Here is a 16033-nt window from a genome sequence, read left to right as displayed (position 1 = left end):
AAAAACATTTATTCGCTGCCTGCTGTTGCTAGTTACTCATCTAGGTGCTGGAGATACAACTGTAAATAAAATGAAGTCTCTTCTCTCGTAGAACTTATATTCTAGTTGGGTGAGATAGACAAATATCTGGAACTACCCATATTTCCCTGTTAGGTATAATTACATGTTGTTTTGGTCAAGTGTAGATCTTCTGGGGAGCTGAGAACCAGAGAGGGTCCTTTAGGTCGCCCTGATTTTTTTAATACTTCCTTGGATGATAGGGTAATAATTTGAGCGAAGGTGGACGATATATCCTAAAACTGGTGGTAATTTTTAGTATTGTTATATTCAGGACCAGGTGTAGCTGATTTAAACTTTTTCTTATTTGTTTAACTTTATTTTTTGTATATGTAAAACATTTATGTGGTACAGAAGTCACAAGTACATAAACAAGTGTCAGGGAGTCTTGTTTTTGTCTCTTATTTCCTCCAGCCTGTGCTCACCCCCATAGGTCATCATTTTTCTGGGTTTCTGTTTTAACCTTCCAGTGTTCTTTAATTGCATTAAATCTTGGGGGAAGGGGAGGACGGAAGGAGGTGGGAGACTGAAGGAAAGAGGTACATGGGTGGGAATAGAGGAGAAGAGTTCTGTTTAAGTAATGTTTGTGAAATGTTTTATTGGCACTCTTTTTGTCCCACTTGCATTTCTACTAACTCTGAAAAAAGCAATAACTTTTAAAAAACCGTTCATTTTATTTGGGAATGATTTTAGATTTACAGAAAAGTTGCAAAGATGAGACAGAGAATTCCCTTCATTCAATTTCCCCTAATGTTAACATCTTACATTTGTCAAAACTAAATAGTAACATTGGCACGTTATTGTTGATTAAACTCTGCTTTATTGCAGTTTAGCGTTTTTTAAAAATAATAAGCAGCTTTATGGTAAAATTGGAATGAATGTTCTTAAAGAAGCAGCCAAGGCAGAGGGCACAGGAGGGCTCATGTTCACACTTACGGCCTCTCACCAAGGTTACGGCAGTAATTTGCCCGTGAAGAGGTGATTTCCTTTGTCCATTCCAGCGGCTGGAAGCATCTTGTATTTTAATTAGTCATAATGTAATGAGAATACTTACCATAATGCTTTTGAAATAAAGAAAGTAAGGGAAAAGGCAAAAAGTCATACAACCCAAAGTCAGTGCCTCAAGTATAGTTAGTTAATTTGTGGAGGAGTCTTTGTTTTTTTATAAACCTTTTTATAAAGTGCCCTGATGTGGTCAGTTCCATTGTATCCACCTCAGTGGAGGGAAGCGTGGAAATGATAGTGATACGCTGGAAATGCACCCAGATGAGCGTTTGTCGATTCCACCGCTGATTTTACAGTCCTGGAGCTTGGAGTCCGAAGGTGCCTTGGAGGTGTTGTGCTAACTTCCTACATAATGCAAAGATCTCTGCAGCAATAGCCATGCGTCCGTTACAGATTCAGTCTCTGTCCAAGCCCTGCATACTGCTTCTAAGGCAGGCAGTTCCATTAGCATTATGTTTGTGGTATAATTATTCTCCTGAGTTGAAGGATAGGTCATTATTGCTCTGTCCTCTTTAGCAACAGAGGAATGTAAAGACGAAATTATATCTGTGTTAGTTAGGTAGGTGTAGATAGAGGTGTGTAGGTGCCTACGTGTATAGGTATGACCCCTTTGCTCTCTCTCTGCTTTCTTTCCTTCCTTCTTTGGAGGTATCCCTCTCATTTATTATTTACTATTTTGTTTCTTTGTTTATATTTGGTTCTTTAGAAATGTTAGGATGAAGAGATGAATAATGATAATGAGCATTCCTGACCTCGTAGGTTTGTTACGAAGATTAAATAAGATCACATGTATGAAGTGTTCAGCATAGTACATGGCACACAGTAAGCGTTTAATGAATGCTAACAGTGTAGTGATGGCGATGGTCTCTGTCACCCAGTCTTTTCCTCCTAGATTAATAGGGAAGATAACTGTAAACAACTACGTATAATACAACAAGGCTGAATGAAGCGGTGTGGTGGAGATGGAAGCAAAGCTCTTCTTATTTATTCTAATAAGGAAGCAACTAGTTTCAGTGAGAGAATCAGGAAGGAGGACGCTTCTCTCCTTAACTTTGAAATAGAAATAGGATCTCCTTAAAGAGAAGGATATTCTAGATTGAGGGGCTAGCATTAGCCAAAGCATGGAGCTAGGACGAGGGGTTAGGTGTGTGGAAGATCCGGTGGGAAGTCAGGACAGGATACAGAGAGGTCGGAGTGCACAGGGCTTTGAAAGCGATAATGGGAAGTTGGTACTTTATGCTCGAGGCTTTGGGTAATATTTTCAGGTCTTTGAATAGAGGACCAAGATTGTGATCTTACAGCAAAATGGATGTCATTATTGTATATAGACAATTAGTGGTTCTTGTCAATTAAAAATTTTGACTGAGAGGGCTAATGAGAAATGTATAATAGAAGGAAGTAGTTGCTGTAATCCAGGGTGTGAAATGGAAACTTGGCAGATTGTGGAAAAACGAGTCTTTTAGCGTAAGCCCTAGGAACTTCTTGTAAATACTTTTGGGACTTTTCATACTTAGAGGATTAAACATATTTGTTAGACAATAACCTTCTCTCTGAAAGAATCTTAGTCTCTAGATTGGGAAGAAGGATGGGGTTGGCATGTGTGTGGAAAGAAAGCACTGTTCTTTTCTGGCTGACTGTGCGTGTAATTAAGATGAATTTAGCTCAAGAGAGCGGGTTGCCCTTCAGCCTGCAGGGAGGGCTTTAAGCATAAGCATATTTTAAAACTGAGCGCTTGGTTTCTATTTTTATGTGTCTGAAAATAATGATCCGACACAAGGAACTAGCTTTAGGGAATGAATCTGATGCGCCAGACTTCAGCGTCGCCAACATTTTCTCTCTTCGATAGGAGTGATTTGGTTCCCCCTTAAGTTGTCTTATATTTTTGTTGATTTCTACTGTTGCTCATGGAGCTTTTTGCCTTTTCAACACTTGTAACTCCGGATAATTTGTGCGTCCTACTTGGAGAAATTTTTGGTAAGGAAGTCTGATTAGGAAAGAGATTGGTTGGCTGCTGGTCAAGTGAGAATTTAATTTCAGCTCACAACAGTTGGGTTATTGGAGTGACCAGTGAGTTATTGTTTTTGTTTTTTGCCTTTGGTTTCTTTTCCTGGTTGTACAGATTATCTAGCATCTAGACTAAACTAGCAGTGGGGGCATGTGTCTGTGATACCTGCTTCTTTTCTCTTGGTATGAGTTGGACTTTGCATGTCTACAGCATCCTTCTGAAAGGAACAAAGCAAAGTACTACTTAGTCCATCTTCCAGGAAATACTGATCCTCTTCTAAGGTGTATAGCACTTCTATAACATTTATGCTTTGTGAAAGTGTTTCGTATCGTGTCATTTTGTGCTCACAACCACCTTGTAAATGAGGTAGGGCAGGTAGAATTCCTGTTTGACAGAGGGGATGCTGAGGCATAAATAAGGGGCTGAGTTAGGGTTGCTGGCTCAACAAATAAATGATGGGGACAGTTTACTATATTTCCTTTTTGAATGGTAACTTGCAGAAAATTTTATAGGAGGAAAAAGCTGAATGCCGCTCTTTTTGTTCTTATTTTTTAGCGGCGTCTTAGACATCTTCGGAACATCGCTGCCCGGAACATTGTTAATAGAAATGGCCATCAGCTCCTTGATACCTACTTCACACTTCACTTGTGTAACACTGAGAAGATATATAAAGGTAAGGGGATCTGTGGACTTGCTACCCACAGATGGTTACATCTCAGTTTTATTATTTTTTTTGTGAGGAAGATTGGCCCTGAGCTAACATCTATTTGAGGAAGATTGTCCCTGAGCTAATAGCTGTGCCTGTCTTCCTCCACTTTGTATGTGGGATGCTGCCACAGTGTGGCTTGATGAGCAGTGTGTAGATCCGCGCCCAGGATCCAAACCCATGAACCCTGGGCTGCCAAATCAGAGTGTGTGATCTTAACCACTATGCCAGTGGCCTGGCCCCACCACTCTTTCTCTTTTTGCTGAGGACGACTGTCACTGGGCTAACATCTGTGCCAGTCTTCCTCCACTTTGTACGTGGGACGCCAGCATAGCATGGCTTGATGAGTGGTGTGTAGGTCCACGCCCAGGATGTGAACCGGCAAACCCCAGGCTGCTGAAGTGGAGCATGGGAACTTAACCATGACACTACCTGGCCAGCTCTGTCCTTTTTATTCTTTTTTAGCACAAGTGATTCTCAGTGCTTCTTGCTATTATTGTTTATTGGAAAGCTAAATTGTCATGCTGTCTGAAAATATTTCATGAGATGTTGTTATATATATTAAAGAAAAATAGCTTTTAGATAGTTCTTTCAGATTAACTGAGCCTTACATTGTTTGTCATTCCTTTGTGAATGTTAGCTATTCACCTCTTTATTCCAGTAGCTGTCTTTTAAAATCGATCATATGAGTCTGGTATGCAGTACTAATTTGCTTTTCTTTAAAATATAATAGATTTCTTTAATATTATGGTGAAATTGGGACCTAGTATGTTTCTTCTTGTATCTGTAATTCCTAGGGTATACATGGTCATTTTTTAGAAGAATTGCATGATTTCTTTGAATTCAGTTTCCCATATTGAAATGTGGATTCTTTCGTAAGTGACAGTTCTAAGAATAGACCAAATATTTGTTTCAAAATCGCAAGCATCTTTTGAATACGTATTGGATGGAAGGGAGTTTGGTATAATCAGGTGATTTATGTCTGATGGTGTAAGAGAGGAAGTGTGGTATAATGACAGGAGTATTAGACTAGGATTGAAAATACATAATGCTGGTTCTCGCTCAGCTGTTTACCAGCTCTGGGACTTTGGAGAAAGAGCATGACTTTTTGAACCTCACTTTTTCCATTTGTAAAGCAGAGAGAATGAGGTTTCATGAAGTCTGCAAGACAGATTTTTATGAGGAGCCACTGAGATAAGGGATAGCATTTGGTAAGATGTGATTAAAAGTCTGTGTTAACAAAAGGTGGTGTTATTTTAATAAGCGGTACTAAGGACTCATTTGAAAAATTCAAATGACACTTTATCTTTTTGGTTTTAATTGCTTTTGAAAACTTATTAAATCAGTAGCTGTTTAACAACTTTTTTCTTTTTTAAAATTTTAATACCACTATATGCTCATTATAAAATTGTCAGGAGTTAATTAGAGTCGAATCCCCCCCAATGTAAATAGCATTAAAATAATTTTTAAGGATGAAAAAAAGTACTCTAAATACTTCTGTCTTCACATAATTTTATTTCGTTCTTATTTTTCCTTCTAACCATTGCTTATTTTAAAAACACAGTTGTGTTAATCTGAATTATTAATGCTAGCTACTATAACAAATACCGTAAATCTCACTGGTTTAACATCATACATTTCTTACATGTGGTCCGCCGGTGCAGGTGGTTTTTTTTTTTTTCCTTAAGATTGGCACCTGGGCTAACAACTGTTGCCAATCTTCCTTTTTTTTTTTTCCTGCTTTATCTCCCCAAACCATCCCCCCGTATACAGTTGTATATCCTAGCTGCAGGTCCTTCTAGTTGTGGGACGTGGGACGCCGCCTCACCGTGGCCTGAGGAGTGGTGCCATGTCCGCGCCCAGGATCCGAACCCTGGGCTGCCGCAGCGAAGCGTGTGAACTTAACCACTTGGCCACGGAGCCGGCCCCTGCAGGTGGTCTTGGTCAGGTCCTGTCTTGGCAGCGTCCTCTCAGTGGTGGCTCGGGTGGCCAGGCTCCGTCTCTCTTGCCATGCCTCTGTTGTCAGCACGTGGCCTCTGGCCCGGCAGGAGGGAGAAGTTATTTGAGGGAGGTTTCTTCATGGAAATGGCCCACATCAATTCCGTCACATTCTGTTAGACAAAAATCAGTTGTGTTGTCCTTTTTAAATGAAAAAGGGACTTCTTAGGTGTCTCTTCCTATGTGCCCAGATGGAAAATGAAACAGTTTGGACATGATTTGTCCTAAGCGTATAAGCATTTTTGCAGACCTTAATCCATTTAGTCTACTGCTCACTGATTGGTTTCAGCAATGTGATGATAGTGCCAGAGTATTTGAGATTTTGGATAGGTTCCTATATGATCTGGCCTGGATTGTCTTCATAGAACTTCCTTGCTCTGGTGTTCTCTCTGATAACAGTAATTAACAGAGTACTTAGTACATTTTAGGTATTTGCTGAATGATAGCAATTATTATTAGAATTGTAATGTTAATAATATAATAGTAGTTTGTAAAAAAAAAGTAGTTGTGCAGCTGATTGATGACCGTGATGTAAAAACTTGTCTGAGAGATACGATGAAAGCAAAGTGATTTTTTTTTTTAAAGATTTTATTTTTCCTTTCTCTCCCCAAAGCCCCCCAGTACATAGTTGTGTATTTTTAGTTGTGGGTCCTTCTAGTTGTGGCATATGGGACGCCACCTCAGCATGGCTTGATGAGCAGTGCCATGTCCGCACCCAGGATCCGAACCGGCAAAACCCTGGGCCACCGAAGTGCAGTGCACGAACTTAACCACTTGGCCATGGGGCTGGTCCTAAAGTGATTTTTTTTGTTTGTTCTTGTTTTTGCTTTTTGTCTCCTTCTAGCTCAGATTACATCTTCAGCTTAAAAGTTATCATAGACTGCTTCTTGAAGTTATCTCAATAAAATGATGATTGACACAGTCATCATTTGATTGTGACAAACCACGGGGAAGTCTAGTGTCTGGTAGTGGTAATGAGCCTGTCACTAACTGGCCAGCCCTTTGGCTATGGCATTTAGTTCCCCTTTTGAGCTTTAGTTAATTTATCTCTAAAACGAGAGGACTGATGATTTCTGAGACTTCCTCCTGCTCCAAAATGTCATGGTTGAATTAAGTTTATTCGTGGTCTTCTTTTTGGGTCCATATGTTGGGCTCTATAGCTTTGAACTAGTGTAGGAAGAGCCCAGAAGCTCTTTCCATAGTAAACCTAGTTAATACCACCTTATCTTATTAGCCATGTGATGACAAACACGAATATTCATTTCATGATCATTATGTGGCCCTTGGTGTAGGATGACCACAGTAGAAGGCCAATTGGCTCTTCCCACAAAACCACCTGTACCACCTGCTTAGTGGTGGTGTTTCTTAGTTTTAAAAGAAAGATTTTTTTTTGTTGGAAGAATATCTGAAATGTTGATTTCTAAGTTATTCTTTTATTTCAGAAGAATTCACAGCATATCCTAAGAAGCTATGTGTGAATTTTTTTGGATTTTGACATCTTGTAGTGCTCTTAGGAGGCCGTCTGCTTGTTAGGTAGTTCAAATCAAAACACCAGTTGTCACATCCCCAGAGAGCAAAGCCTTGTGTTAATGTGTGAGGGCCTGGGTTCCAATTCTGGTTCTCTCTTATATTTGGAATATTGATAAAATCAAGTTTGTTCTTCAGCCATAGTTATTTTCTCACCCGTGAAATATGAGTGTCTGTCCTCTCCTGAAATCCTAACCAGCTATATTGAATACATCAGATGATGAATATAATCCAGTTTGGATTATAATAATCCAATTGGTGGTCCAGTTTGGTGAGAAATAATCCAGTTTGGTGATCTCACCCAAGTCTCATAGTTTAAATAGCATTTATCACTTTCACAACTCGCAAATTGTATCTTTAGCTTGGCTCTCCCCTCTGAACTAATGCTCCTGTGTTCAGTTGCTTACTCTACATCTCTCTTTGGAGTTTAGTAGGTAACTTAAACTTGGTATATTTAAAACTGAGTCTCTGCTATCCAATCTGTATTCTTCCTTCTATCAGAAAATGTCAGCTCCATCATTCCATTTCCTTGGCCAAAAACGTTGGAATCATCCTGGATTGTTCTCTTTTATATCTCACATCCAATCTTTCAGCAAATACTTTTGGCTCTTATTATCAAAAATATATCTATAATCTTGGGGTTGGCCTGGTTGTGTAGTGGTTAAGTTTATGCTCTCTGTTTTGGCGGCCTGAGGTTTTTGGGTTCAAATCCCAGGCATAGACCTACATACTGCTCATCAAGCCATGCTGTGGTGGCATCCCACACATAAAATAGGGAAACTTTGGCACAGATGCTAGCTCAGGGCCAATCTTCCTCACCAAAAACAAAAACAAAAACAAAAAACAACCCAACACAACACTATATCTGTATCTGTAATCTAATCACTTCTTACTATCTCCAAACCACTATCATCTCTTGCCTGAATTGTTGAAGTAGACTTCTAACAGGTTTGCCTGCCCATGCACCCTCTGCAGTATGTTCTCAACCAAGATCCTATTAAAATGAAAGTGAGATCATGTTATTCCTCTCCTCAAAACCCTCCAGTGGCTTCCCATCTCATTCAGAGTAAAAGCTAAAATCCCTCTGGTTTCCTAGAAGGCCTGTCATGATCTGGCTCTCTGTCACCTCTTGGAGCTCCTCTCCCCCTACTCCTCTAGTTCTGTGTTCCGGCCACACTGGACTTCTTGCTGTTCCTTGAGTACCTTGAGTTTACTTCGCTTTGAAGACCTGGGCACTCTTTGCTCCTGACACCACATGACTGGCTTTTCCGTCTTCTCTCAGGTCTTTACTCCGAATGTTTTCTTAGAGAGACTCTCCTTGATCGCTGAGTAACCCTCTTCAAAATTGTGGCTGTTCTCCTCCTGTCTTTTTGTGCTTTATTTTTCTCCACAGTACTTAACATGAGCTGACATACTGTTGTTTATTTGGTCAATGTGCGTCCCTCTCCGCTGGAGTGGAAGCCCCATGAGGGCAGAAGTGTTTAGGTCAGTTTTGTTCACTGTACTGTCTCCAGTGCTTGGAACAACGCTTGGCACATACTAAGTCCTCAAATTTATTTTTTTCATTTAATTCTTTAAAAGCTAATGTAGTCCGTGGAATATATAAAGGTTTATATTAAAGTCTTCTTTTCACCTGCCCCATCTCTCCTTAGTCTTCCACCCCACTGTGGTAACCACGGTTGCTCGTTTCTTGTTTATCTTCCCTGAGATTCTTTATGCAAATACAAGTAAAAATAGTTCCAAGCTATATATATTTCCATGCCTTGCATTTTTCGCTTAATATGTCTTAGATGTTTTTCCATATGAGTTCATAGAGAGCTTCCCAGATTTTCAGCACAGTTTTGCATTGAGTAGATGTACCATAAAGTGTTTGAATAGCTCCCATTGGTAGGCATTTATAGGTTGTTCCAGTCTTTTGCTGTACACACAGTACTACATTGAGTAACTTTGTTTGTTATGTTGTGTGAGTGCTGGTATAGCTATAGTATACGGGAAAATTCCAAGAAGTGGAAGTACAATGAGAGTGTGTAATTCTAGTTTTGGTAAATATTGCAAAATTGTCCTAGTTTACATTTCCACTTGCTATGTATGGGTTCCTTTTTACGCACAGCCTTACCAACAGACTCTGCAATGAAACGTTTGAATTTTTTGCCAATCTGATAGGTGAAAAACAGTTTTATAGTATAGTTTAAGTTTGTTTTTCATCTGTGATGCGTGAGATTGAGGTACTGAGAAAGCGTTTGTTGAATGAGTGGAATGCTGCATCAGAGCCGCGTGGCGCCCCGGGACCGTGCTCTGCAGTCTGCTTGCCTCGATTCTTTAGGTCTTGGCGTGCATAGAGGAGCACTGAAGTCTCATGGTCCCTTTCAGTAGAAATAGGTCTTGGATGATATCTTTTTGAAAATTTACTTGTCAAGTAGTGTTGCTCCAATTGGATTAATAAAAATTAATAGAATTGTATGAATAAAAATTAGAGTTTATAAAGAGTGTTTAATTCACTGTTTCATGTGGGCTTCACAACAACCCTGTTATTTTCCAGGTGTCTTTCTCCTTTGAAAGGTGAAGGAACTATGGCCCAAGAAGGTTAATTGACTTGTCCAGGGTCAAACTTACATGTGATGGATTGGGGACCGGAACTACTTTTGACTTTAAATTCTCCTAAGTTCACTATTCTGTTTTGTACCGTGCTGCTATTTTAGATGTAACAGAACGATAGGCAGTGTCGGCCCACGTTTGGCATGTTAGAAGTTACCTTAGACTTGGCGATCTCTTTCCACACCGTAAGGCTCCTCTGTCGGCCTCTCTCCGCTTGAATTAGCAAGCGCATTTTGAGGGTCTGATGGAGAAGGCAGATTGCTCAGGTTCATTTGTACACAGTCAGGCAGTCAGCAACGTTTTGGAAGAAATAATGATACTATTCCTCTTCTCAGTGCTAGGGATATTTCTTTTGGGAACTGTTTAATTTGGGCACTTTGCATATTAAGTTGAGGAATTCTCTCTCAAAAGAAAAAAGGAGTATTTTATTATTTTTTTCACAGATTTCAAAAGTAATATATACTTGCAAAACTTAAACAATGCAAAAATGTATTAAGAATGAAGTGAAAGTGCCTTGTTATAAAAATGGTACTTTTTTTAGCCCTTTGTCTTTTTTTCCCTAAAAATATATATGGTACATATAAATTAGAATATACGTATGCGCACACATTCACACATGCACACATGCGTTTATACAGTTAATATATATGGTGCATATAAATTAGAATATACGTATGCGCACACATTCATACTGTACACATGCGTTTATACAGTTAATATGTGTGGTACATGTAAATTAGAATATACGTATGCGCACACATGCACACATGCACACATGCGTTTATACAGTTAATATGTGTGGTACATGTAAATTAGAATATACGTATGCGCACACATGCACACATGCACACATGCGTTTATACAGTTAATATGTGTGGTGCATGTAAATTAGAATATACGTATGCGCACACATTCACACATGCACACATGCGTTTATACAGTTAATATGTGTGGTACATGTAAATTAGAATATACGTATGCGCACACATGCACACATGCGTTTATACAGTTAATATGTGTGGTGCATGTAAATTAGAATATACGTATGCGCACACATTCATACTGCACACATGCGTTTATACAGTTAATATGTGTGGTGCATGTAAATTAGAATATACGTATGCGCACACATTCACACATGCACACATGCGTTTATACAGTTAATATGTGTGGTACATGTAAATTAGAATATACGTATGCGCACACATGCACACATGCGTTTATACAGTTAATATGTGTGGTGCATGTAAATTAGAATATACGTATGCGCACACATTCACACATGCACACATGCGTTTATACAGTTAATATGTGTGGTACATGTAAATTAGAATATACGTATGCGCACACATGCACACATGCGTTTATACAGTTAATATGTGTGGTGCATGTAAATTAGAATATACGTATGCGCACACATTCACACATGCACACATGCGTTTATACAGTTAATATGTGTGGTGCATGTAAATTAGAATATACGTATGCGCACACATGCACACATGCACACATGCGTTTATACAGTTAATATGTGTGGTGCATGTAAATTAGAATATACGTATGCGCACACATTCACACATGCACACATGCGTTTATACAGTTAATATGTGTGGTACATGTAAATTAGAATATACGTATGCGCACACATTCACACATGCACACATGCGTTTATACAGTTAATATGTGTGGTGCATGTAAATTAGAATATACGTATGCGCACACATTCACACATGCACACATGCGTTTATACAGTTAATATGTGTGGTACATGTAAATTAGAATATACGTATGCGCACACATTCACACATGCACACATGCGTTTATACAGTTAATATGTGTGGTGCATGTAAATTAGAATATACGTATGCGCACACATTCACACATGCGTTTATACAGTTAATATGTGTGGTGCATGTAAATTAGAATATACGTATGCGCACACATTCACACATGCACACATGCGTCTATACAGTTAATATGTGTGGTGCATGTAAATTAGAATATACGTATGCGCACACATTCACACATGCGTTTATACAGTTAATATATATGGTACATATAAATTAGAATATACGTATGCACACATTCACACATGCACACATGCGTTTATACAGTTAATATGTGTGGTACATGTAAATTAGAATATACGTATGCGCACACATTCACACATGCACACATGCGTCTATACAGTTAATATGTGTGGTGCATGTAAATTAGAATATACGTATGCGCACACATTCATACTGTACACATGCGTTTATACAGTTAATATGTGTGGTACATGTAAATTAGAATATACGTATGCGCACACATTCACACATGCACACATGCGTTTATACAGTTAATATGTGTGGTACATGTAAATTAGAATATACGTATGCGCACACATTCACACATGCGCACATGCGTTTATACAGTTAATATGTGTGGTGCATGTAAATTAGAATATACGTATGCGCACACATGCACACATGCACACATGCGTCTATACAGTTAATATGTGTGGTGCATGTAAATTAGAATATACGTATGCGCACACATTCACACATGCACACATGCGTTTATACAGTTAATATGTGTGGTGCATGTAAATTAGAATATACGTATGCGCACACATGCACACATGCACACATGCGTCTATACAGTTAATATGTGTGGTGCATGTAAATTAGAATATACGTATGCGCACACATTCACACATGCACACATGCGTTTATACAGTTAATATGTGTGGTACATGTAAATTAGAATATACGTATGCGCACACATGCACACATGCACACATGCGTTTATACAGTTAATATGTGTGGTGCATGTAAATTAGAATATACGTATGCGCACACATTCACACATGCACACATGCGTCTATACAGTTAATATGTGTGGTGCATGTAAATTAGAATATACGTATGCGCACACATGCACACATTCACACATGCGTTTATACAGTTAATATGTGTGGTGCATGTAAATTAGAATATACGTATGCGCACACATTCACACATGCACACATGCGTTTATACAGTTAATATGTGTGGTACATGTAAATTAGAATATACGTATGCGCACACATTCACACATGCACACATGCGTTTATACAGTTAATATGTGTGGTGCATGTAAATTAGAATATACGTATGCGCACACATTCACACATGCGCACATGCGTCTATACAGTTAATATGTGTGGTGCATGTAAATTAGAATATACGTATGCGCACACATGCACACATGCACACATGCGTTTATACAGTTAATATGTGTGGTGCATGTAAATTAGAATATACGTATGCGCACACATTCACACATGCACACATGCGTTTATACAGTTAATATGTGTGGTACATGTAAATTAGAATATACGTATGCGCACACATTCACACATGCACACATGCGTTTATACAGTTAATATGTGTGGTACATGTAAATTAGAATATACGTATGCGCACACATTCACACATGCACACATGCGTTTATACAGTTAATATGTATGGTACATGTAAATTAGAATATACGTATGCGCACACATTCACACATGCGCACATGCGTTTATACAGTTAATATGTGCGGTACATGTAAATTAGAATATACGTATGCGCACACATTCATACTGCACACATGCGTTTATACAGTTAATATGTGTGGTACATGTAAATTAGAATATACGTATGCACACATTCACACATGCGCACATGCGTTTATACAGTTAATATGTATGGTGCATGTAAATTAGAATATACGTATGCACACACATTCACACATGCGCACATGCGTTTATACAGTTAATATGTGTGGTACATGTAAATTAGAATATACGTATGCGCACACATGCACACATGCACACATGCGTTTATACAGTTAATATGTGTGGTACATGTAAATTAGAATATACGTATGCACACATTCATACTGCACACATGCGTCTATACAGTTAATATGTGTGGTACATGTAAATTAGAATATACGTATGCGCACACATTCACACATGCACACATGCGTTTATACAGTTAATATGTGTGGTACATGTAAATTAGAATATACGTATGCGCACACATTCATACTGCACACATGCGTTTATACAGTTAATATGTGTGGTACATGTAAATTAGAATATACGTATGCGCACACATTCACACATGCACACATGCGTCTATACAGTTAATATGTGTGGTACATGTAAATTAGAATATACGTATGCGCACACATTCACACATGCACACATGCGTTTATACAGTTAATATGTGTGGTACATGTAAATTAGAATATACGTATGCGCACACATGCACACATGCACACATGCGTTTATACAGTTAATATGTGTGGTGCATGTAAATTAGAATATACGTATGCACACATTCACACATGCACACATGCGTCTATACAGTTAATATGTGTGGTACATGTAAATTAGAATATACGTATGCGCACACATGCACACATGCACACATGCGTTTATACAGTTAATATGTGTGGTGCATGTAAATTAGAATATACGTATGCGCACACATTCACACATGCACACATGCGTTTATACAGTTAATATGTGTGGTACATGTAAATTAGAATATACGTATGCGCACACATTCACACATGCACACATGCGTTTATACAGTTAATTTATGGTTGGAATAATTAGTTAACCATTTGGCAAAAAAGTGAAAAGGATAATAGTTAGGATTGCCCAGTGTTGGGGAGAAAGGTATTTTCATAAGTGGGATTGTAAATTGGTACAATATTTTTAGAGAATAATTTGGCAATATCTATCAAATTCCAACTATATATTCTTTTTCTCTTGCAATTTTACTTCTAAAAGTTATCCTATAGATTCAAATGTCTCAGGATATATATCTTTAAAAGATTGTTTGTAACATTACTTGAAATATCTAAAACTTAGCAGTAACTTAAAGATCATCAGTGCGAGATTTCGTTTAAAAACACTTAGAATGATCTCTTTTCTTATTTAAAATAATTGCTCAAAATAGAAAAATTAGAAAACTGCCAAGCAAAAAATAAAAATGAGCAGCCTAATTCTGTCACCTGAGATAAGCATTGTTAACGTAGTTATAAAAATTTGGATCCTGTCATAAATTCTCTTAAAACCTGTTCTTTTAACTGAATACACTGTGACTGTCTTGCCACAAAACGGAATAATTATCTTCATCTTTTTTTTTTTTTTCCCTTAAGGAAGATAAGCATAGATTAATGTAGATGGTGTGTTTGTCAAGAAGTACTTTAACCAAGAGTTTGCCCGGAAGAGTGTTGTGTCCGGGTCTGCTTGTCCTTACTGCTTGATGACTCCCAGGCTGCAGTCGTTGGTGGACCACTTTGACAAGTTCCACTGTATCTGAGTTTCATCTATACTTTACTACTTAATATATTAATATATTTTTTTAAGTTCATTATTTTTAAACTTATGTCTAAGCATCATCTGTGAAATTGTTCATTCGATAAAAAAGTATTTATCAAGCATCTGCCCTGTGCCTGGAATGGTCTTGCTTGCTGAGGAGACAGCAGTTGTACGAAACAACACTACTGCTCTTTATGGAGCTTGCAGTTAGGGTTTGAATGTATGAGATACAAATTTCAATACATTAGAAAAAAGTAAAGTTCACCCATGTATCACCTACAATCATCTGAAGTACCAGTGGTCCGTGCATCACCTTTGGGAGATACAGCCCCATAGCAGCTTGAGGATACAGGAGTTCTTGTGGGCTCTGCAGAGACAAAGCATCGTGGAGCGGCCTTCAGCAGGGGCAGCAGAGGGAATGTGGGGGGCGGGTGCTGGGAGTGTCTGAACTTCTGACACATTTCCCTCTTTTGATCGTGTCTTCAGGTTTTGTAGCATTTACAGCATATACGAAGGTTTGTAGAATCGTGAAATTTTGATGCTTAGTCTAATTCTCGAAGTTGTCTAATGAAAAATGGGCCCAAGGAAGTTAAAGAGACAGAATGTTAATGACAGGTAGAGCCAGCACTTAGGTTACATGGTTACTAGATCGATATTCATTCCGCACACTACAATGGATAATCATTGGAGATATTTGAGAAAAACAGAGTATATGGAATCAGTTTTAGAGAGTGGCAGTAGGCAAGGGAGAAGAAAGTCTGAGTTTTTAAGGGCTCAGGTTTGAATATGGGGT

General features: G+C 38.4%; 1 protein-coding gene across 11 annotated transcripts in view; it reads left to right on the top strand.

Moving 5' to 3' along the window:
* The window catches only part of UVRAG (UV radiation resistance associated), a 309656-nt gene that overhangs the window by 26008 nt on the left and 267615 nt on the right, over positions 1 to 16033 (top strand). For all 11 annotated transcript variants that reach the window (XR_011495820.1, XR_011495819.1, XM_070490660.1 and 8 more), the window contains exon 2: positions 3623 to 3740. Coding sequence is in view for 7 of the 11 variants with exons in the window: in XM_070490660.1 (XP_070346761.1) it covers positions 3623 to 3740 (118 nt within the window). In the remaining 4 variants the exon portion in view is untranslated. The remainder of the gene's footprint in view (positions 1 to 3622; positions 3741 to 16033) is intronic.

The sequence above is a fragment of the Equus asinus genome, chromosome 20, assembly GCF_041296235.1.
Source record: "Equus asinus isolate D_3611 breed Donkey chromosome 20, EquAss-T2T_v2, whole genome shotgun sequence".
In the NCBI taxonomy this organism is placed as follows: Eukaryota; Metazoa; Chordata; class Mammalia; order Perissodactyla; family Equidae; genus Equus; species Equus asinus.
Note: the sequence above shows the minus strand (reverse complement) of the source record. Positions and strands in the feature narration are given on the sequence as shown.